This window comes from Pagrus pagrus (genome assembly GCF_965226575.1).
Source record: "Pagrus pagrus genome assembly, chromosome: 20".
Lineage (NCBI taxonomy): Eukaryota > Metazoa > Chordata > Actinopteri > Spariformes > Sparidae > Pagrus > Pagrus pagrus.
This window is the reverse complement of record NC_140207.1, coordinates 16603444-16626824: the sequence shown is the minus strand read 5'-3', so window position 1 is coordinate 16626824 and position 23381 is coordinate 16603444. Positions and strand designations below refer to the sequence as shown.

The window sequence follows — 23381 nt, the reverse complement described above, 5'->3', positions numbered from 1 at the left end:
CTCAATTAACTTCTGCAACGAAATTAAAGGTGCAATTTGTCTTTTTTGTCATGTTAATTTACTGGGCAGGCCCTGATGTCTCTTTGGTCAGGTGGTACCGTCATGTCACTGCTGTGGGTTAAGATGGAGAACACATCTTATATGATTAACAGCCAGCCTTCCAGACTCAGGTTATCATTAGTATCCCAATCTGTGTTGTTTGACTCTCAACAGGTTTACTCCCCACCAACCACGCGGCTGTTGCAAAGCACCTTGGGTGTTCGCAAACTCGCCCGCTGGTAACCCATTACCTAGACATACGGAGACAAACGGCACGAAGGTACGCAAATGTTGATGCAATCAGGTTGCGAAAACATCTCCAGGGCCACCTCACGAACCGCCTCCCTCCAACCTCCCCCACTTCTTTTAATCTCTCCCTCTCTCCTTCAATTATCACAATGTCACCACCACCACTGGGAAAGTTTCCTTTTGGTGAATTAACAGGAAAAGAGCTTTGCAGCGGGTAAGCTGGCTCTCTACTCTGTCATTGTCATAGCGGTGGCTCTGACAAAACAGTTTGCGTACCTGCTTAAGTATTACAGAAATTAACACCTCCCTTCCAGGTACAGTAATCAAGGGGGTGACGGGAGACAATTAATTAGGTCCATCTGCATCACTGCCTTTACATAATTAATGGGGCTCATTACCGAGGCACTAGTATGATGTGGAGCATACTAGCACTCTCACTAGCTCAGAGCATGATAGTAGTAAAAGCACCAGGAAAGTAAAGAGTTTTGTTTGTTTGTTTCATTTTGTACAACTTGCCTCTAACTGACTAATCTGCAGCTTCCTGTCAAAATCTGTCGAGGTTTGATTGGTTTATCCCGCAGGTTTCTGTTAGCCTCCGTGCTGAGCCATCTTGAAAACAGTGGCCTAATCACAGTTCTCTTTGAGATATTATATGGGACATTTCTGCATTCAAATGTCTAAAACCGACCGACCCTTGTTAAATATTTTGGTGAATTGTTTACTTCCATTATCCCAAATGTTTCCAACAATGTTCAAACTCAGAGAAATCCTATTTTATTCAATGTAAGGACTCATTTCATTTGGTCACCTGTTGCTATAACCTGAGAGTGCCAGAGAGAGTCAGAGGGTGAAGAAGGAAGACTAAACATGAATCAAACTTTAAAGGTGCAATATATAAGAATGTTAGTTGAAAACATTAAAACAACAACTAAAACTATCAACCGAATGTAAAGAAAGAAGTTATGATGTCTATGTATTGTATTACAGAGGTGTCTACCTAAGTTAGCATGCTAACCAGATAGCCCTGGCCTGCCCTTCGAACCACCAGCTGCATGGCTAACTGAGCTCACTCGCTCAAGGCAGCCACCGTTAGCAGCAGTTAGTAGTTACTCCAGGTGATATGCTGCTCCATGTTTGTTTTAAACCATGTGTCACTTGCAGTTTGTGGATTGACTTTGGCTGTGATCTCTGGCTTTCTGCATGTTTTTGACTTCGGACAGCAGCAATGATCTGTTGTGCTCATCAACAAACAGAAACACATACTACATACTAAGTATTGTGAATGCAAAAAGACATCTACGTTACTGTGCTCAGTGAAAACCACACTTCACTAGAGGGCTATAAGAAGATTACGTTAATTAAAATAAATACCACATCCATAATCTCTAAACAATTTACTCTTGCACACTAAGTGTAAAAGGTGTGACGTCCTCCGCAGATGTAAAAAGCAGCGTGGTACAAAAAGTGAGGTAAGTCTTAAAGAATTTCAATTATGAAAAATGCCATAATTGGTGTGTGAGCTAATGCCCCCTCTCTCAGCTGTTATCCACAACACTTGGGGCTAATGATCTTTAACGGAAACCCATTCTTTCCCTTCCTTCCTGTGATCAAATTAAAGGGCACACAGGTAGATAGGTCCTTGACTCATTCAACCCTCTTTGCTTAGCCAGCGAGCTCTACTGCTGACATCTTAACCCGAGAGTAATATTTAAACCTTGAAGCAACTCAGATGATCATATGGCATGGAGGAATCTATAATATAAAGTTAATTGGTGAGAAAGTAAAAATTAGATTATGTTTTATGACTGCCTTGTGAAAATTACAAGTTTGATAATAATAGGCCATTTGCAGGTTGGTTATTGAATGTGGATTCTTTTTTTATTGTTTCAGCGCTGGAGGGAGATACAGCGTCAGAGAGGTTTTGCTGAGGTCTAAGTTACAGCACAGCACATCCAGAAAAGTAGTTTTCACCTAATTGATTATAATCAGCTCGCATTTTGTTTTGCTGGCATTAACTTTTCCCTTGTCTTGTGTCCCTGCCTAGAATAAACTGTAGCAAAGTCATGATAATACATGTGATATTGGGGAACCTCTGAAGCTCTGCACAATGCAAATATATTTTTACACATTGATACATACACACAATATAAATATTATGTCTGTTCTCTTATGTACATCTAAAATGAATGTTCAATACTAACCCTAACCCTAATAGAGAATAGTCTGCTTGTCCCGCAAGTGTGTTTTCCCATTACAGTTGATACTCCAGGTGATCTGGCCAGCAGTTCAAGGAGCAAATTTCTAAAAATAAAAAGTCTATGCACTGTGTTGGGGAGATGTCTACTGAAATTAGCATGCTAACCAGTTAGCTTGACCCATCTCCTTTACCACTTTGTACAGGCAAGAGTCAATAGTCTGATAGCCTCTGTCATTCCAGCTGGGAGATTACAGATTTACAATTATTATCCAACCCTACACCTTCTGAATTCAAGTTTCTCACATTAACTAAGACGAGGCTTCATTCAAACTCGACACAAACAAAAATGAAACTCACCAACACAGTCTTGGTTTGTCTTTCCACAATTACCTCTGGTTTGGTCAAAATAAATCCTCAATTCACCAAGTAAGATGTGAAAATATTCCGGTTCTACGCGCCGTTTTGGCACACTGCTGATGTCCAACTCTATCATGCACCTCTCTGCTGCACGCCTCTCGTGTCCCCCGACTGCCGTGTCTTGTCGCTCCTGAAGTCATAGTCCTGGTAAATCACCTCTGTACTGTATCACCTGTTGTCAAACTGACTTAGTCGTTCTTTAAGGTTGTGTTCAGTCCCAGTTCGGCGTCCAGCCATGTTCATGTTGCCAAATCCAGTTGAGCTGGTGACTGTGATCCGAGATCCCAGTCCAGGCAAACCCTAGGGCCACCGGCTCAGAACCATGAGCTAATTAGCTAGCTACAACCAAGGATAGCAAAGAGTAGCAGTTGTTGGTTATTCTGGTGCTATGCTGCCCCTGTGTTTTTGGAACTCCCTGTGAATTTGGGCCTTATTTAACAAATTAGACCTTTAAAGTACAAGGGACTTGGAAATCTCAGGTATAATGTGGGTTGGCTGCTCAAGCAAACTGGCTGACAGATTTCTAACTTGTTTCTACTAAAGGTTTCCTGACTGATGCACAGTCAAGCAACAAATTGCTACCTGTGATCCAATGCAGCTTAAACACCTCTATAGGGTGCCACAGAGGAGGTCTTAAAATTGCTGCAGCATGTTAAAACCTAAATTAAGGTAGTAGATTAACCTCTAAAGACTCTCAGTAGTGATCCTCTAAACGATTTTCCATTTTCTGTTTCCCTGTCTGCCAGCTGACATACAGCTGGTACCAAATGAGGCTAAAACAAACAGGAGGTATTTGCAGTTCCTGTTTGCCCCAGATCTGATTTGTAGAAAATGTCATTCTTTATCCTTCTAAGAGTGTACTGTTCAATAACTTTCTAAAATTGGCTCAATATCAGACGGCTGCTGTTCCTGTGAGTGCCTTGTTTTCCTTCTCTTCATCCCTCCTTTCTCTCACTCAGCTAATGAAGGCCTCGTGGCCCACTGTTATTAAAATTACGCCCTTGCCTCTGATATTAATTGGGTCCGTAATAAGGAATGCGTCGGATTCATTATTTAATTGCAAGGGCACATTTGGAATACAGTTTCTGAAATGTATTTTTAATGAAAAACACTACATCCTGACCTAATCATATCAACCTTATTCTATCTAATTAAGGATGCAAAAAATCATTAGAGTTGCAAAATATTAGTTTCGGCTCTGTCGGGCTGCTCCTTTGCTCGCCTTCATGAATATATTTTTTTCCTGTCTGTGATAAATAGTTAATGAGGGAAAAATGACAAAAATTTGCATGTAGGCAAATTAGTCTAACAGGGATATGTCTTTGCTGAGTTAGGAAAGTGACCCTTTTCACAGGAGAAATTGTTCCAATAATTATGAAATAATGGCAAGGCCCATCTTATTTTGATGAAAAATGGCCAGCTTGAATAATGTAAAAATCATAAAATGCAATAACCCTAAATTCTCATCATGCTGGAGAACGTGTTAACGTGTTAGCATTTTATCAGTTTAATAACGGCAAATTAGGGACAATATGAAGTATGCTGTAATTGTTGCTGTGGAGGGAGATATGCAGTAATGCAAGGATGATTTAGCAGTGCCACCACAGCAAGAGGCCATCAGCGGCTAAATGAAGCATTTTCTTAATCACAAACTTTGGGGGTGTAATTTCGTTCAAAGTCTCCAAACATTGGGAGGTTCAATTTTCTCCCAATAAGCAGGTCCATCACCATCCCATTAGCAGTAGTGTAGTCACCTCTCGGAGCCAGGGTTGCAGTTCATTAAGGCTTACAAGACAGGTGTAAAAAAGCAGACTTTAGGCAGTTTCAGGGTCTAACGGTCGTATTTAGGAGGATCTACCGGCAGAAATGTATTTTAATATTCACAATTATGTTTTCATTTGGGTATAATCACCTTAAACTAGGAATTGTTATGTTTCCGCTAAATTAGATTGAACCTTTTATATCTACAGAGAGTGCAGGTCCTCTTGCACCGCCATGTTTCCCACAAAGATGAACCAAACACTGGCCCCAGAGAGGGTCTTTCACCTTTTATCGCATTGTTAGGGTTACGCATAACACAAACCATATCTTACGACTTCAATATAACACTGTGAGACCATTTCAAGTGTGTAAAATGTTCCCCTTTCAACTCAACAGTATTCATCATCTTCTGCACAGGAAGTGAGGTCACCTGCTGATGCTTTGTCCGGTAAAAATGATGGTTTCCATTCCAGCATTATAAGATTTCTATGAAGGCACATAGTGCTCAATAAAGCTCGTGGCACAGCAGATCAACACTGTTCAACGCAAACTTGTCAGACACCAGCTGATGAACTGCAATCATTATTCCCATTTGTCTGACAAACTCCAGGGGATACAATCTTGTTTTTTTATTAATGGTAATCATGTATTCATCAGTTGAAACTCTGTCAATCACTACTTGAGTTGTTTCTGTGTAACGTCTGCCTTTAATTGTGTTTGTAAAGATGCAGATTGCCTCCGTTCACACTGTGGGGAGTAGACCTTCAAATGTGGAGTTTGACTGAGGAGAAGTTGTTTTTCTAGTGATTAGATTTTCCCAATCCTACAAACGTTAACAGCCTCGTCCCCGAACAAAACATGTTTTGAATTACTTTTTTCCTCCCCAGCAAGACAAAATTGCGCATCATTTCTCAACAACCAGTCCGTCTTACACTAGAAACAGAGTCTACTGGAGTTTCTGGTTCCATTTTACCCCTATGAACTTGTGCAAGCAAAGAGCAAGGGAGTTAATGAACAGCGAGCGATGTGTGCCACTAACAAATCCTAGAGAATAAATTAAAGGGGGCTGCAGTTTGATCGCTGTGTTCCATTTCCCTTATCTGAACAAGTCACATTTTCAATCACTATGCAAAGATTTCTACATCGGGTGTAGGCTCGCTGCTAATACACTGCCCTTCCCAGTGTCATCACCATCGACCTACGCTGGGGCTGTCAGACACGCGACAGCCTCTCCCCAGCAATAGTAATTTCATGGGGACATGCATTTATGCCAACTAGAACCCCGCAATCCCCGTGACACCGGGTTGTCCATATGAAGAGAATGCACGGTGTGGCATGTGCATATGCATCCCGGTATGTGTGTTGATTGAGCAGTCTCTCTTTAATGAAATATCTTCGGAAATTGGTTTCCACAGACTAATCAGGCAGCCCGCTAGCCGAGTTTCTGTTTTGGTAATTATCTTGTACTAATTAGAATGAAGCTAAAGACCTCTGAGATGAATTCTCAGCTTTCTGAAATGTAACTAAAGAAAATGTAATGATATAAAATGAGCCTGTTCTATACATCCTCTCGGACCTAATATCTTCGTTTAAATGACCAGATTGAATGTGCTGTTGATGAACAGTTTGATATCAACATGGCTGCCATTAAATGTTCCTTTCAGAATCAAACTCTTTCCTTCAGCGCCGCGACACAGCAGATACCTCCCGGGGTTACAAGCAACCACACAGACCAATCGAGCAAGATTAGTATCAGTGACCTTTTGGCTCATTCTCTCGTTAAGAAAACATCCATTAGCCCAATTAATCTCCAAGGGTTTGAGGAGAGGAGCATTGTCTACTCCAGAGAGACAGGAGAGGCTGCGGTGTGCTGAGATGCTTACCTTGCGCCTCTCCCCGTTGAAGCCTCTCCACTGCTCCGCCTTCTTGACGATGTAGCTCAGCTCCTGGTTGGACAGCTCCAGGTCTTGAGGCAGGAAGTAGGTCCCCTCCTTGGCCGTGAGCCGCTGAAAGACGTCCAGCATGCGGCCATCGTTGTGGAATCTGGGAAGCGTGTTGAGAAGAGAAGAAGTGAGGAGGGGGAAGTGGTAGCAGCAGTGACGCCATACTGAATCACTGTCTTTGCCCTGTAAAGGTCGCACAGGGTCAAATGTCAAAGTCAGGGAAAAGCGGCATCTTTGCCTCGTGTCAGAGATGATAATTACGGATAACTAGCTCTGCGGTTTCCTCGATGCCGAACAGCACCACGTCTTATTTTTTTACTGTCATATTGGCTGGCTTTTATGGAACAGGTCAAATCACAGTGATCCCAACTTGCTGGAGGAACACATGAACCTTCTATTGATTACACAAAGCGTGTTTGCAGTGTAAGTATAATACATCAATTCCAACACAATGAAAGAGCAAAAGGAATCAAACAAATTGGCCTGTGAGTGGGAAGCACTTTGTTAACACAAGCCGACTGAAGCGATGTCTGCGTTTGTGTGTCTGCGTGGTTGTACATCTGTTAGTGTGTGGGAGTCAGATCCTGGGATATTCTTCAGTGTTAATGCTGAGCTTCAAAGATGGCAGATGCAACGGACGTGCTGGTTGCAGATGTGTCTGGAGAGACCGGCCTGAGTCACAAGAAAACGTTCGGCGCAGCAGAAGGCGTATTGATTCATACCTCCAGATGAGCGCGCATCACCAAAGTGTTATTTTTCTTTTGCCACACAAGGGTGCATGCAGCCAACCCCTAAAAAGAATCACCATGTCTGTAAACAAATGCCTTGGCTGACCATCAAAACCAGAAGACCTTGTGCCCTTCCATAGAGATTCTAGTCTGTCAGAGGGTAATCAACTCTCAAATAAAACCAACATCAAGGAGGCCGGGATTTATACAAGAAGCTGGTACGGCGCTTTGAACTCAGCATCATTCCCCAGCGCTCTTGGGAGCGGGATGTTTGTAGAATCTTGACCTCAGACACAGGAATAGCATGCATTCATTTTCATCCTACACTTGAATTGTGCTTCTCATTCATTTATGCGGCCTCTCTCTTGGAGGAATTCACCATCTTTTTTATCTTTGTGCTTCAAAAACTGGCTCATTTCCTTCGTGTTGGAAGTGCCCCGAATGTAAGTATGTGTTGCTTATATCTGGACTATGACCTGGATGATGAGGCTCTCATCAGCTCTTCTTCAGCACAGGGGTCACCTTAAGGACGTGTGTTAACTTATGGAATACATTTCAACTGAGCATTCATGACAGCAAGACCATGGTGGATAAAAGGGGGACGGTATTTTTGTATTGTAAACCTACGTACATTAAATATATATTCAGGCTTATTTCAACAATTGCGTTCTTATTCAATGCACAAGTTTGCATGTGTACTGTATACTGTATGTACTCACCACCTACAGTTCAAACATAGGGTTGATCAGCCAAATCAGTCACTGATCACTGCTTCTTCAAGGAAAAATGAATTGATGATTGTTTCTTATATATTGTAAAATTCATGTACACTCACCAGCCACTTCATACATAACTGTGCAAGTGTAAGTCTCTGCCATTTCTGCCTTCTTCAGTTGTCTCGACAGTGCCAAAAAGGTTATAGTTCAACTTTATGTTGAGGTCACAGTGGGTGCTGGTATTAAAGAGTGCATTAACACTAGAAGTACCAGAACTACTGGAACTGCTGTGAGTCATTTTGACAGCTGTATTTAAACTCTATAATCCCTCTTGATAAATACCTAATATAGAGAGTCATGAATGTGAGTGTGTTAGGATATCTTTTCAAAAGTCAATACAGGTGTGTAAACTAATATCCCCCTCACAGACACACACACACATCGGCACTCCCTGGTCTCCCCTCCTTCATGCTCCTCAAAGAGACTGTGCAGGGCAGCAGAGTGGAGCTCACCTGCATCAGCCGTGAATGGATCTGGCTGATCTGTCTCTGATAAAAGTGGTCGTTTTCTGACGACAGACGATGATAGTTGCCAAGCAACCAAGATGCGTCTCCCACCGTGTGAAAAAGTATTAATTCAACCGCCACATTCACATTTTCTTTGCCTTTGTGTCATTTATATAAAAAAATTTAAATTAAAATATGGACACTTTTAGGGAAAGTCAGTAGCAGCATCACTGTAATGTTTATAATATTCTGCCCCTCTCATGTATGTGAATGGCCAAAATGTTACAAATACCCCTCAATATAATAGAGTCCAGTTCAACAACTGCAAACTCCATAATACACATGTAGTTAAATTAATACCTCACACTGTCAATCAAAGAGTATAATTATCTTTTTAAAGGCAGAGTTTATGGCAGAGTTGCACAATTAAATGAAATCTCAATATCCAAACTGCTGAAGGTTCATTGTTTTTTTTTAACGAAGGTTTAATATGTGACAAAACAGAATTATAATGAAGTACTGTAGTGCTGCAGAGATGCCCTGGTCTGTAAATCTTTTCAGATATACCATAATTATTGGATCATATTAGATTGTACAAGTGTACCTAATGAAGTGGCCGGTGAGCGTACATTTATTTTACAGTCAGTGCATTTTTTTTTCTTCAAGAAGCAGTAATTAGTGACTGATTTGGTGGATGTTGGATGTCAACATGCAAACTTGTGCACTGAGTACCCTTCTACACAGAAACCCACAAAAAAATAGTAATTGTGTAAGGGAACGCAGACTAAGTCATTTTTCAGTCTTGAACCTTGTAATCATTTGAATGTAACTGCGCCACTATCAACCTAACGTCACTCTGTTGGGTGGTTATGAAGTTTCAAAGAGGATAGAGGTGTAAAACACATCACTGATGTGTATTTTTTGCAGCCAGTGAATAAAGGCTGCCTAAAATGTAATTAAAAAAGGATAACAGTCCATTCTATCTATACATATAGCCCGAGGCATTTTTTTTAGAAATAGGTCACGCTCTGTGTCAGAGCCCCTTCCTTGCAGCCAATAGGAAACTGTAACCCATAAAATTATCAGCCTTGCTTCAGCCTCGTGGCCTACATTCAATACAAACCCGTGTGGCGGTTGAGTGGCAGAAGTCATTATTCCCGGCTGCTGTTTTAATATTGTCCATTTAGCTGGCGCCCGATAAGCGTCCCGCTTACTGAAATTAGATGGCACCCTCTCCTCGGCCGCCAATCTCAAACTGATTAATTCAATAAGGGTTTTCTTACATTTTGTGCCGTTAATGGAATTTGGTCCTATATGAGGGGTGGAAGAACACACCTTGGATGAATACTGAGTTACATTATTCAGTCATTTATCACCCGCCCTTCCACTGCAAAAATTATGTCCTTCTATTATTCAAAAAGTGCAATAGTCTGGGATTTTGGGACCCCTGTTACTGCAATGTATGTTTAAATCTGCCCTCACATTGCAGTGCAGTGTTAATCGCCTGTGATTTTCCAAAAACTGAGAGAAAGGGAGTGTGTGATTCAGCAGTTCAGGACCAGCCCTCTTAACCTCGCCTGTGAGAGATTCACACTTGCTATGTTTTTTTCCCTGTTTCATCCCCACCTATCAGGAAGCTTCTAACAGCTTTATAGAGGGATGAAGGCTTAGCAGAAAGAAAAAAAAAACGTGAAAACAGTCTGAGGTGCTAAAACATAATACAAGCCTAGCAAGTAAATGCTTCAGCATGGCTGACCTCAATCTGCAAGACATGAGTGGAACACACAGTGCATTATGATGGAGTATGTGTGTTCACTACCATGTATATGCAGGCCATTTCAGTATGTATGAAACCTGCAGTGATACCAACCATGCAAAACATTCAGCCTAATCGGATAATGTAAGGGGGTTATGTGTTCACGCTATATCAAAACACATCTAACTTTTGAATTAGAAACGCTTTCAATTTTCCAACCAATTGCAGAGTATGGTATGTTAAAAAAAAAAGGCAACTGTGCCGTGCGTGTGTGTATTTCTGCTTTTGTGTCCGATAACTCAGTGTGTGTTTGTGTGCAGAAGTGTGAGGTTGATGCATAACTGCATAAGTAATTCCATGCGACTATAAAATCAAAATGGATTAAATCAACATTTGTTTTCATTTTCTGTTGTTTTTTTGTGCTTTTCTGCGGACAGAGGAGGGGATGGTGGATCTGGCGGATGGGGTGAAACGTAGCACGGGGCTGCGGGGGTGGGAGGTTTGGAGTTATTTCTGAACAGGTGACTGAGAATAGTAGGCTGGTGAGGGCCAGGGAGTTTCAGAAAGGGTTTTCCTCTTCATTGGCAGAATGTCCCTACAGGCTGCATCAATTCAAAAATACCCAAATGATAATTTAGAGCTTGAGCTGTGTTGTGATGCTTTTTGAGCCACTGGGAAGGTCGGACATGGAGCTCAAAGTCGGGGGGGGGAATGAGCGATGTGAAAATATACTGTAAAGGAGCTGGATTCACGTCTTGACACTGACATGTTTCTCAGGTTGCACTCAATTGTAAACCCACTGTGACATCACCAACTGGTCTGTGGTTTGGCGTCACGGCCGTTGAAATCTTGTTTTTCAAGACAAAAGTCACCATATCTGGACAAGAGGGTGGAGGATGGGGAGGATATCCTGATTGGATCTGACTGAGAACCAGAGCACAAACCGTGGTAGCGACTTGTCAATCACTGTTAAGCCACGCCCAAGAGCATACCCTGCTTTTATTGTCTATTTTACTCTAAATGGTGCCATAATTTATTACTTGAACACCGTGCTGTATTGATGAAGACTTGAAACTAGCCATTTATACCATAAACTCATTATGAGAATGTTTCCTGAGGTAATAAATCATGTGAGAAGTAGGGTCATTTTCTCATAAGCTTACATACAATTAGACATCTTTTTGAAACCAGTGAGTCACCTCCTGCTGGACATTAGAAATAATTCATGTTTAAGCCACTTCTGCATTGGCTTTACTTTCATACCCTGAAGCAACATCTATGTTTCGTAGAGTGAGTGGTTGCACTTGACTGATGCCTGCGGCTCATACATGACATATAATCACAGTCAACTACATGCATGCAAATAGATAAAGTCATTACCTTCCTGTGTGTCTCACCTGAGCAGGTAAATGAAGAGGATGGTGATGGAGAGCAGGAAAAGGACCGCGTAGAGGAAGAGAGTGATGATCACTCCCGCTGCACCTGATTGGTCAGCTCGATAGAAGTGCCAGTAAAGCTTGGCTGCGTCACCCACCGGTGTGTCTGGGCTGTAAGCGAGACGCTAAGGAGACAGAGATTGAAAGAAAAAGGAAAAAAAAAGAAAGACAAATCTGTAAATGTTGGATGTATAAGACTGGACATTTGCAATATGGGGAAGCTCTCGCCCAGGACAGAGATCGATCAAAGAAAGATCACATGATGGCTCAGGGACAAAGTTTCACATACTGGTCAGCTGGTGTTGCTCTCACTCGATTATGTTACACTGCTGACTTTTTAAAACCACAAATACAACAAAGACATGAAACCATTTCTTAGAAATTAGTAGAAAATATATATATACGTATATTACCATTACAATGCTCTTTAACTAGGATTGAGACATCACTGTACTTCTTGTCAAATGATTCACAACTGTGAACAGTCAAGATCATTTCAGTCTCCTCACTGACGAAATCCAACCAGCTGCCAAAAAAGACACCCATCTAACCTTGCACATTTCCTTTCTCACCCCCCCCCCCCCCCCCCCCTTTTTTTTTTTGTAATCTAAAGTCACTTTGCCAAGATAAAGTGAACTCCTATTTAAAGTGCACAAGTGTCCAAGTTATTTTTAAGTGACTTACCCCGAGGACGGCGTCCACTGCAAAGACCGCCAGGGGGTCGAGGACTGTCCACACTCCCTGAGCCATGATAAACTTTGACGTGAAGGAAGGGAGTGAGCCAAATATCTGTTGACAGCCCCATCTGATCAGAACCAGCAGGAACGTTACTGCGTTCAAGGTCAGGGGACCCACCACCACCATCGCCAGCTCCTCCCGGGTGTGGAGCAAAGAGCTCTGGTATACGAGGTCCACCGTGTGTGCGTGGAACTGGAATCTGGCGGCAGAGGAAACGGAGGCGGGTGACGTGCGTGTGGGTAGACTGGAGTGTTAAGTGTGTGCATGTGTCAATATGCATGTAGTAGTGGTTTATGATGCCTCGCAGCTCAAGGGCAACTGGTTCCAGCGGTTCACACACTATGTTATATTATTTGTGGTTGATTCTATCATATTTAATTAGTTTGATGACAACTAACACTATTATTGGCTGTTTTACTAATATGTGCTGCCTTAGTATTGATATGTTTAAAGATAGCTTTTATTGGATTGATAATCTATGTTTATTTATATATTACATTTCATTTTAAAAAGTAAAGTACATCATAAACTTGTGACAGTCGGTGTCAACACCTGTGTTCATACCAATCAGATGGAAACTTGCCAGATCTTTTCTCATCCCCCCCTTGTAAGTTAGACTCCCCCATTTACCGCAAGCCTCATGAGTTCCTTAATCTTCCCATCAGTCAGGAGGAGGTAGAGCCAGTGGTGGGAGAGGAGAGGTCCAGTTTTTGCTCATTAATTTCCATCTGATTTGCTCCAAGAGTCAAGCGTCTCTCAGATTCCGTCCATTAATCTGACAGTGGAGGTCCATCGGCATTTTATCTGAGGCACATCTCCTAACACACAGATTCAATCCTCCAAAAGTCCTTTCAGAGCACAGCGATTAGCTCGCCGAATGACCAGTACAGACAGAGGAGCTTCATGTTATTTCTAACACTGTAGGCTTCTAGTTTACAGATAAATTGCACTGTTAAATCTCATTCCAGGAATGACAGGGGATATTTCAATCATAGTGAATCTTGATATGATACGATGAAACTTTCCAATTTAATAAATTTTGACATTGGCAGCATTGTCCCATTTAAAATATTGAGGGTGTCAGCATCATTCCATATTAAATCACATTTGATGTCTCTTCAAATGTGATATTGTATTGAAATATCAAAACTGCAGGTGCTATTTCTAGGCAATGTGGATCTAGATCAATGGTGGAAAGTAATTAAGTACATTTACTCAGGTACAGGTATGTATGTAAGTACAATATAGAGGTACATGTTCTTTATGTGAGTATTTTCATGCATTGTATGCAGTTATTCAATCTCTGAACCCATCGGCTGTCGGTGTTGTCAGCGGATATCTGGATATCTGCACTAAGACTCCCTCTTTCATGCTCTTGTCATTGTTTGCAGTCTGATTAGCGACTTAGGGTGCAAGACTGGGGTTTAGAAACAACTCTTTAATTTGTCTGCATATGAATGCAGACAAATCAAATAAAGGTAAAACAAACCTGAATTATCACCTGCAGGCAACCAAAGCCGGCTCAAACAGGGCTGGTTAATACTACTTGGACTACAAACAGACTACAAATGAAAAACCAGAATGCTTTGGATACCAAAATCTAATCAAAATCTTCATTCATATGCAGATGTACTGTATGTTTATAGAGGTTACTAATCATTTAGCACATTACATTTTTTAAAACCCATAATTATAATTAGCATTTAATACTTGTGTATTACACATTTCAACAGACTGCAGCTAATGGAACAATAGTAAAAGTTGACCCTAACTGACCCAGCTATAAAAATGCATCCTACACACTGATGCATCAGCAGTAAAAGTTAATACAACATAATATATATCAGTTGCGGGGGCAATTGTGCATTATGAACTTTTATATTTAATTTTCATTAAGTATAAACTGTATGACAACTTTTACTTGTGTCATTGTATAAAAAAAAACAGAAAAACACAAGAAAGGAAGACCGGAGAGCTCATACTGTAGGTGACTGAAGTGACACTGGGGCCGGAGCTTCTGTCGCTCCTGGGCACACTTTGCTGTCTGCTAATGTCCGAGGGTGCATTATGGGGTAGGAGGAGGCAAAAGAGAGAAAGAGTCAGAGAGGAGGAAAAAATATAGAGCGAGATAAAAACAAGAAGGGAGGGAGGCCTGTCATCACACTAGCCACTCTGGCTGTCACTCGGCCTCTCTCTCTCTCTCTCACTGGGCAGCACCAGCTCTGGCCGTCGCATGGAGAGAGAAATGCTCGGAGGGAGAGCAGCAGATTCGGACATGTGGAAGTTGTCATCCGACGTTGACCCCCTCTGTTTTCGCATTTTTGTTTTTTCACCTCCTATCCACCCCCTCAGTCCATCCTTCTTTTTCTTTTTTTTTTTTTTTTAATTCAAACACATTTTTTCCCTCCCCTCAGCCTTCTTCTATCACTTTCCATGATTTAACGCGCGTGATGTTTGCACCCCCATGTTATTGTAATAAAAACCTGCTTGTACGCATGTCTGCGGCCAGCTTGTTTTATTGTGATGAATTAAATCAGCACCATATGCCATTGAGATGTGATTTAACAGTTCTGTGCTATCTTATTGCTGTTTATTATCAATGCCGTGCACCAAAAAATAACAATAAATTCCTTCCAAATAATGTAGCCTTTTGGGACTTAAAGCCGTGTGGTGAAATCAACAAACTCCCCCAGCAATGGTTTGTTAATATTGAGAGAGTCTTGTTAAAATGTTAATGGGGGGATTCCAAACAGATGATTAGGGCGTATCCAGTGTGTGTGCGTGCATGTTTGCCAGCGCACACACTCAGAACTCGCTGCACATCCTCTGCTCCTTAGCCTCTCCACATCCCATTTCACCAGAACCGTACTTTGCATGAGTGTGATTGAGCTTGCTTGTTGTGTGCATCTGCGCTCAGCAGTAATCTACGTATGTATCTGCCCTCCATGTAAAGGGATTTATGTCGGCAGCGATGTGTGCGCTCAGAAAAGTGTCTATGTGGTTCTGCTCTGTGTGTGTATGTGTATCCATACGCTTTCCCCCGCCCATATGTGTGTGTGTGCGTGTGTGTGTGTGTGTGCGTTCAGGGCGATATCAAAGGAAGCAAACTCACTTGTTGACAGGAACTGCTATGGCCTGGAGGTAGAGCCACTGGCTGCAGTAATGCAGGTAGAGCCTCACAAACCACATCAAAGCCAGCAGCGGCATAATGAGGCCGAGCTGCCTAACAGAGCCACGCCAGCTACTATGCGGCTGTTGTTGCCGTGGTAACGGTAGGCCCAGCTCGGACGGCAGCATGCGGAGGGCCAGGCGGGCTCGGTCGGACAGGCGTGTGGGGCGGGATCCAGATCCAGTCGGTGCTGATCTGCTTTCAGACAAAGGAGAATCAGACTTTTTCCTTTTTCGTCTAATAATAATCATATTTTTTATTTTAAACACAACGATGTATATGAGTGCCATACGTAAAATGTTAATTAACCCACATGAAGCGGACCTCAGCAGAGAAATACAAAGGGTAGTGACCCCAGATTGAATGACTGATTGGATTCAGTGCAGATACTTTTCTTTGCATCACATATAGTATTCAAATGCATGTGTTTGCTCTCATCAGATGCATGCAGCATATCAAAGGTATTTGAATACTACATTTCCCTAATGTTGTATTCAAATCGACACACAATCGCACATGTACACAAATGTACTCACACACGCGCACATGCACACACAAACAGATAGGAATCCCTTCCAGCGGTGCTCAGCCTCCCTCAGCACCTCTGCCTCCTCTGTGCCGCCCTTTGTCAGGCCTGCTCAACTATTCCCTTTCATATAGAGGGCACAGATGGAACAGTGGAGGCGAGAGGAGAGGAAAGGAGAGGAGAGGAGAGAGAAAATATGTTGACTGACAAACTAGCGTCAAAAATATCCTACACATCATATACAACGCTGTATAGCATGTATGTGTGAATAGTAAATTACTGTGCATAGACATCCATTTATTATAGTTTGAGCATGTCAACACAAGCAGACTCGATAACCTCCATCGTCTGGCTGACAGTAATTAGCACAAGGCTAAAGTAGATGTATACAGTAGAGTTATGGTTAGCATCACAGAGTGTGACTTAAGGCCTTCGCCTGTGGACATCCCTGTGTCTCACCACTGTGTCCCAGAGAACAGTTGGAATTCACTTTGTAGTGGGTATCTGGGGAAAACGGTACACTGCCTAAAGAAGAAAAGTAGAAAAAAACAAAAAAAACAAAACAGAATCAATTGTATCGCGCCCCCGCCCCACCACCTCGCCAAATAATTAGGCTCCACTTGCATCAAAATGCAGCATTGTGTTTTCTTCTGCTTGCGTTGCCGCAGAAATACGAGCCGACACGCAGTCGCGTTTAAAACAAGAAAAGAGCTCATCTTCGCCGTTCCTGTGAGGTGGGCACACTCTCTGAAGTGTTAAATTATTTGAAGTTATCAAGTTCCTCGGTGGATGCACACAAGAGCAGTGGTGTAGTGCGCGGTACACGTGGGAGAACTCGACGTTCATTCAGAAAATGCTCAGTCAACAGTTTGAGCTGATAAATATTCATAGCCTGTCTGAAATAAACTGGAGCAGAGAGGATAAACATCTGTCATAGGAGTCAGTTACCGGTCACTTCTGGGGTTGATATTTTAAAAAGCATGTATCCCAAGTGATCCAGTGTGTATGTGCTATATACTGTATATTTCCTGTGTAAGGTCAGTGAGCTGCTGTACATAGAAGATAATATATGCATAAGAGAAGGAGGGAGGGTTGCATTTCATCTATTGCTTTTTTATTACATGCAAATTAAATCATCAGAAGACACTGTTTACCATTGTTTTTCTACTATTAATGTTACATGAAAAATGCATCAATATGTCTACATATTAATGAATGACACTCACAGTAAGGATAAAAAAAACTTTAAAGTCACTGCCCTGAATAACATGAAGCAAAGAATCCATACATGACACTTTAGATTTATGGGCGATATGTTGAGAAATGTGTAATCCCGGTGTCAAGTGTGTGTTTATACATGATTCTGAAGTGTTCCACGAACAGAAAGACGATCATGTGCAGGCAAATGTGTGTCTCTGCTTCTCTATTATGATTTTGACAAAGGCACGTCCATTCCGTTCCAAGCCTTATCACCACTTGCTCCTCTGTGTGGTATAAAACTGCTTTTCCGCATGTCTGCAAGAGTGGAATTACGGAGTAGACAGAAAAGCAGTGTGTCACAGACACAGGCAAGATGCTACCCTGTCAAGTGACATTAAACGAAAACGGCAAATACAACCTGACGCCCATCTTTCATATAATGAAGATATTGATGATGCATGAAAGAGGAATATTTTTAGACGTCTTCGTGTGGCGGCCTCTTCCAAAGGAAACTGGTAACATGATGTGAAATCTGTTATCACCACTGAATTGATTTCATTATGGCACCTCCAATTACAAAAGTACAATGCAGAAAAAGAGGAGAAGGCAGGGGGTGGAGGTGTGGGCTTTTTATCTTGCAGGAACGAAGGATGTTTCATTCCAATATCACAGCTTGTCCCCTGAACGACTGATAGCATGTGGCGTAGCGGCCCAGAGATGAAACTAACCATTTCAACAGGCATGCATTGGCACATAATACTATATTTTAATTGTAGTTTATACGATTCTGTGAAATCTGGGCCAGGAGCTGTTCCCTCATTATCTTTTGATATGTTTGTTGTTCATTCCAATGTCATCAAAGCACATTGCAAAAGGACTCATCATCCTCCTTAAACCTTGCCACAGAGTGCCAAGGCCTGTAAATCACATTTAACTAGCATATATCTGTCAACCACTGGAGCAAGAACCATCTCCTGGACTGGTTTTCCCAGGCTGCGTCCCTCAACATTGTACAGCGTGACAACAAACGGGAGCTGTGCTCTTAAAAATAGCACAAAGTGAATAGCAAGTATGGACAAGTATTAAACCTTTAAGACGGCATGGGTAATGAGAGATAGAGGAGGGGAGGGAATGGGGGGAGTATAGTGGGGTGTTACATTTTAAATAGCAGATTTATGGTGAGAAGGCTCCAGGGCCGAGGAGAGTGAAGGTAGCCCTCAGAATCCCTCTGCATTTGCCCTGATGGCTTAAACCCTCCAGTCTAAGGCCACTTAAAGTATTGGACTTATCCCTTTATTTTGAGGATTAAGTTATTTTCTGTCACTTTCTTATTTGGGCCACGGGCATTGTTTATAAATGCACTAAAACCACACATCTCTTCCCACGGAGTCGAAGAACGGCTTGCTGTTGGGGATGTAGAGAAAGCAAAGATACAGTGTGGAAATAGACTTAAAAGATTGACAGATAAGGTGATTGTCTTCTTAGTGGCCCAGATGCACGAGTGTTGTGGTGATTATGGAAGTGTGATTATCTTAGGTGTCAAGAGATAGGACCGAAGATACCACGTCTTTGTTTACATTTCATTTTTGGAGAATGCTGATAATGCATTTGTTTTGGATTGTGACAGTATCTGTCATCTGTCCTCTGTAGGTTACACAATCAGTTCCTTTGTTAGGGGTTATTAAGGCTTTGAATGTAGTTGGGGAAAAAAACCCTGTTGAACTGTTTGCAACTTGTAAACAGATGTACATACATGCCAATTAGTATTGCATGCGTTCAAAGTTCCAGTCTGACTTGTTTATAGAAAAAAAGGACAAGGTAAGAGGGACTACTAGAAAATGTTTGCATGCTTTATCGTTCAATAAACACATTATTTTGCATACTGTCCATTGGTGCAGCACCTCAATTCACCCTCCGTCTGAATGCTCCATTGTTGTGCCTGTCTCTTTAAGGCCCCTCTCCTGAAAAGCCCAGTCTGCTCTGATTAGTCAGCTCTCACAGGCCTGAGTGGGTACCTCCCACCAGCCCCTCCCACCATCTGTCGACATCAGCTCTGCTGGCATTTCTGTAACCACAACCATGCTGAGGGCAGGGCTGTGTAGTTGTGACATCACAACATTAAGGAAGTTGTGACAGCTCGTTTGAGGGGCACAGTTTCTGTGTACATTTCTTTATTAATTGAGCGTTTTGACAATTTAACATTATTTATACAGCACCTAGACCGGCTCTATAATTATAAAAGATCTGGAAATATCACTTTCTACAATATGGGACCTTTAATTGCAGCTAGAATTTTACTGTATGACAAAATGTTTGCCATATTACTGCTAAAATGCCATATTAGTCAGCAGGGAGACACATATATTACAAGGATAAATACTTATAGATCAGTCCAACACCAATCATAGGTTAGCCAGTGAAGCACTTTATCATTATGTCTTTGTTAAAACCATGAGACTCACTGAAAGAATCCAATATACATACAAACATACTGTGCACATACACAGACTGAATCACCTTTACAGTGCTGTTTACAATTGCAACATCATTTCTATTGTGTCAGGTCATTCTCATTATGATTATTTTTTGTTTGGATAAGAGTATCTATAATTCAAGCTCAGTGCACTGACTGTGTATATGTATTTACATACATGTACAGATATCACATGCAGTATACGAGTTCCTGTGTAAGAACAATGTGCATATTGCATGCATGGCAATCCAAGTTGACATCATATCCAGCTGCTACGGCCACTCTCACAGTAGAAACATAAAGCTTTAACTGCCTATTTACTGCATTCATGCAGAAACACATCAGTTTACGTAGTGACTGGCACAGAAGCAGGGCTTTGCGCAGGTGGGGCAAATTTAATGCAGGAAGCCATGAAACCTCACAAAGTGGAAATCACAAAGACAGCCGCTCCCGCAAGATGTATTAAATGATAATCATTGGTTACTAAGCTAGTATCATTTTTGCAAAGCACCTTGAATATGTGTGTGTGTGTGTGTGTGTGTGTGTGTGTGTGTGTGTGTGTGTGTGTGTGCATGCATAAAAACAAGTTGAACAGAGCAGCATATGCCCGCAAGGCTTTTAGATAATTGAGTCATTTTTATATCATCTTGAGAGAAGTTTTATTTATATTGAAAAAAAAGTACAAAAATTTGCTTCAGATTTAACTTTGTGCTCCCTCTTTCTCTCTCTCTCGCTCCCCTCTTTTTTTTTTTATAAATTTTATTTGTTCCAAGAACAATTGCCTTACCATTTGGGGGCTTTATAAGCGCTGTTTTTTACAGAGACCCTGGCAAAGCGAGAATACACATAAATGAGTTTCATTGACAAAATGGGAGCACAGTGGCAGGTATTTGGGGTGTAGTTAAAAGAGAATTATGGAATAGTGACTCAGCTGCAGAACTGGAGTCCATCATCGTATAATTAAAATAGTGTAACGATGCACCAGCAAATTATCAGAATTATTTGCAGCTGACAGGGAGTGGAGGAGAGCGTAATCAAAAGCAGTGAAAAAAAATATGTTCCACTTAATTAGGAATCCATGTTTGACTAATAGATGGCTGCTCATTTTTACAATGCGAGGGAGGTTCTCACTTGCAGGCAAGCATATCAGGGCAACGGAAAAGGCCACAAGTGCTCCATGTTGTTCAGCTAGCAGAGGATGAGATGCAACGCTGGCACAGAATCACATGCTGATAGAAATGTTGCATCAGTAATTATGTCAGATTTAATTTGAAAGCAAATGACTGGTAACATAATGAAGAGCAGGGTGTGGGATATCAGATCAAACCAAACATAACATACAACTCTGTGATTATGATCAATGGTTGTGCATCCCATTGTTTTACAATCTTTAAAGGAATTGCTGGTGATTTGCTTTCTTCCACGCTATGAGCTTGGCAACCTCAGGTGACAAGACAGAAGGTACTGTGTTCCACCTAAAAATATACATAATCTAACCAGCTGCTGGCTGCAGCTTAATATAACTATAAAGCAAGCAATCTCTGTCTGTCTGTCTGTTATTCGCATATCTCGAGAACTGTTCATCTGATCTTCATCATACTTGACTGGCGTGTAGCCGAGGACCAAAGGAAGTGCAGTGTTGTATTTGGTGCAATTTGGACTAGTGACACTTTGGATGTTAGTAATTTTCGATACACAGCAAACCAAGCTCTGTGCAGCAGTGGGGGTTTGGCTCCAGAGCTCTGGCTTCATGGCTCTGCAGGCTGATGTCATGGGGAAGTAGATGTAAACAAAATGGAGATAAGCGTGGTGCAACAACTTGCTCTAGTGACTCATTGCAGTGAAGGTTAAACGAGTCTGGATGAGTTGGGGGAAGCAGCCAACACAGGTTTTCTATTCTTCACACAGAACTAGAGGTGAGGTTTTTAAGTTTCTGTCAACAGCGGAATGCTAGCTAACGTTAGCCTCTAGGGTAAGAATGTTTACTGTTGTTTGTCGGCTGCTCCTGGATGCCTCTCTCCTTGGTTGATGTGGTTCGGGTTATGGTCAAACATGTTTGATATTATCGGGGCGGCTGAGTCTGTGAGGCTTGAGAATGGATCTGTAAACCCCTCACATTGCCAGATAATCTGTGTTGAACAGCATGTTATAAACAGGAGCTGCACTAGCATTTACCGAACACATTTTAATCTAACTCTCGGCCCAAGAAAGTGAATGGGTATTTCCCAAAATGTCGACCTATAAACACCTGAACCGGAGGTCAGAGATGATGATGAAACTCAAAGTTGGAATGCTTATGCCATTTTTTTTAATTATTATTATTATTATTATTATTATTATTATTATTATTATTATTATTATAGGCTACAATGGACATGGTTTTGAATGAAATGTCTTTAGTAAACAAATATTCTTAGTTCAATGGCGAACCTCTAAAGCTGCTAGCCATTCAAGAAATCTTATTTGATGAGTTATAATCCAGCTTTCCGGTCGACTGGCCAAACATATCCGTCCTGCAAAAATGTGTTTTGGCCTCCACGCACACCTTGGAATAGTTTAGAAGTGTACATGAGGTAGCCGTTTCACTGCCATGCAACATGTGGCGTTTTTATGGAGCGCCTGACTTAGCACGAGAGGGGATTAAAACATGGAAATGGCAGGTCCCTCGGTGCGCTATAAACTAGGGTGGAAACATTTCAAATGCAGATGCACCTGGGATCAACAAACACACAGGGACTTCCCAGGCTCTCGTTACACACTCAGCTACTACAACTACCACCACAGTCCTCCACAATGAAGAACAGGTTGTTTTTCCTCTCTATAAACTTTTTTTTTAGGGGGGGCAGTGAGAAAATAGTCCAAACACACTGCCAGTAGATGTGTAATACATTGAGTGATTAATGCAGGACAAATACTAAGTGTTCTAAAGAGATTTATCCATTCATCAATTCGGGTGAGGCGTGCAGGGAGGAGTGCTGCGGAGGCTGAGTAGGGGCCTCCGGAGAGTTGCATCAGTATTTAAATGGATTTCACTTCTCTGACCTTGCCTCATAACTGCAGGACATTGTCACCAGAGAGATAGAGACGGAGAGAGAGAACGAGGAAAGGGTGCAGAGAGAGAGAGAGATGGAGAAAATGAGAGGCAGAGAAAGCGAGATGAAGACAGAATTAACGGGAGGACGTGAGAAGGAGAGAGGAAATAATTACGAGCCAGGGAGACTAACTACGTGTAATGTGTGTGTACGTAGAGAGCAATTAAGTGGGTGATGGACAAAGAAAAAAGAAAGCAAGACAAAAATAAAGGTTTTCTGTGCCAAGACATGACCTGAAATGACACCCGGCTCCCGAATCACTCTCTTTTTCACTCTATTAGGATGATGGGGGCCTCTTAAAGCTGCTGTTTCTACATGATATGTATCTCTATTACTTCCTTCAATCAGATTTTTTTTTTTGTATAATAGCATATTCTGAACGTTATTATTATGCGTTCTATCAATAAAATGCTGCTTTAACACTCCTGTTTCTTC

The 23381-nt window shown here is 41.7% G+C and overlaps 1 protein-coding gene across 1 annotated transcript in view; it reads right to left on the bottom strand.

Annotated features, from left to right (window-relative positions):
- Positions 1 to 23381, bottom strand: part of ofcc1 (orofacial cleft 1 candidate 1) — a gene marked incomplete at both ends in the record, with an annotated part of 192902 nt that overhangs the window by 34244 nt on the left and 135277 nt on the right. The window contains 4 exons of the mRNA XM_084341132.1: positions 6547 to 6706; positions 11710 to 11873; positions 12433 to 12685; positions 15599 to 15850. Coding sequence (XP_084197258.1) covers positions 6547 to 6706; positions 11710 to 11873; positions 12433 to 12685; positions 15599 to 15850 — 829 coding nt within the window. The remainder of the gene's footprint in view (positions 1 to 6546; positions 6707 to 11709; positions 11874 to 12432; positions 12686 to 15598; positions 15851 to 23381) is intronic.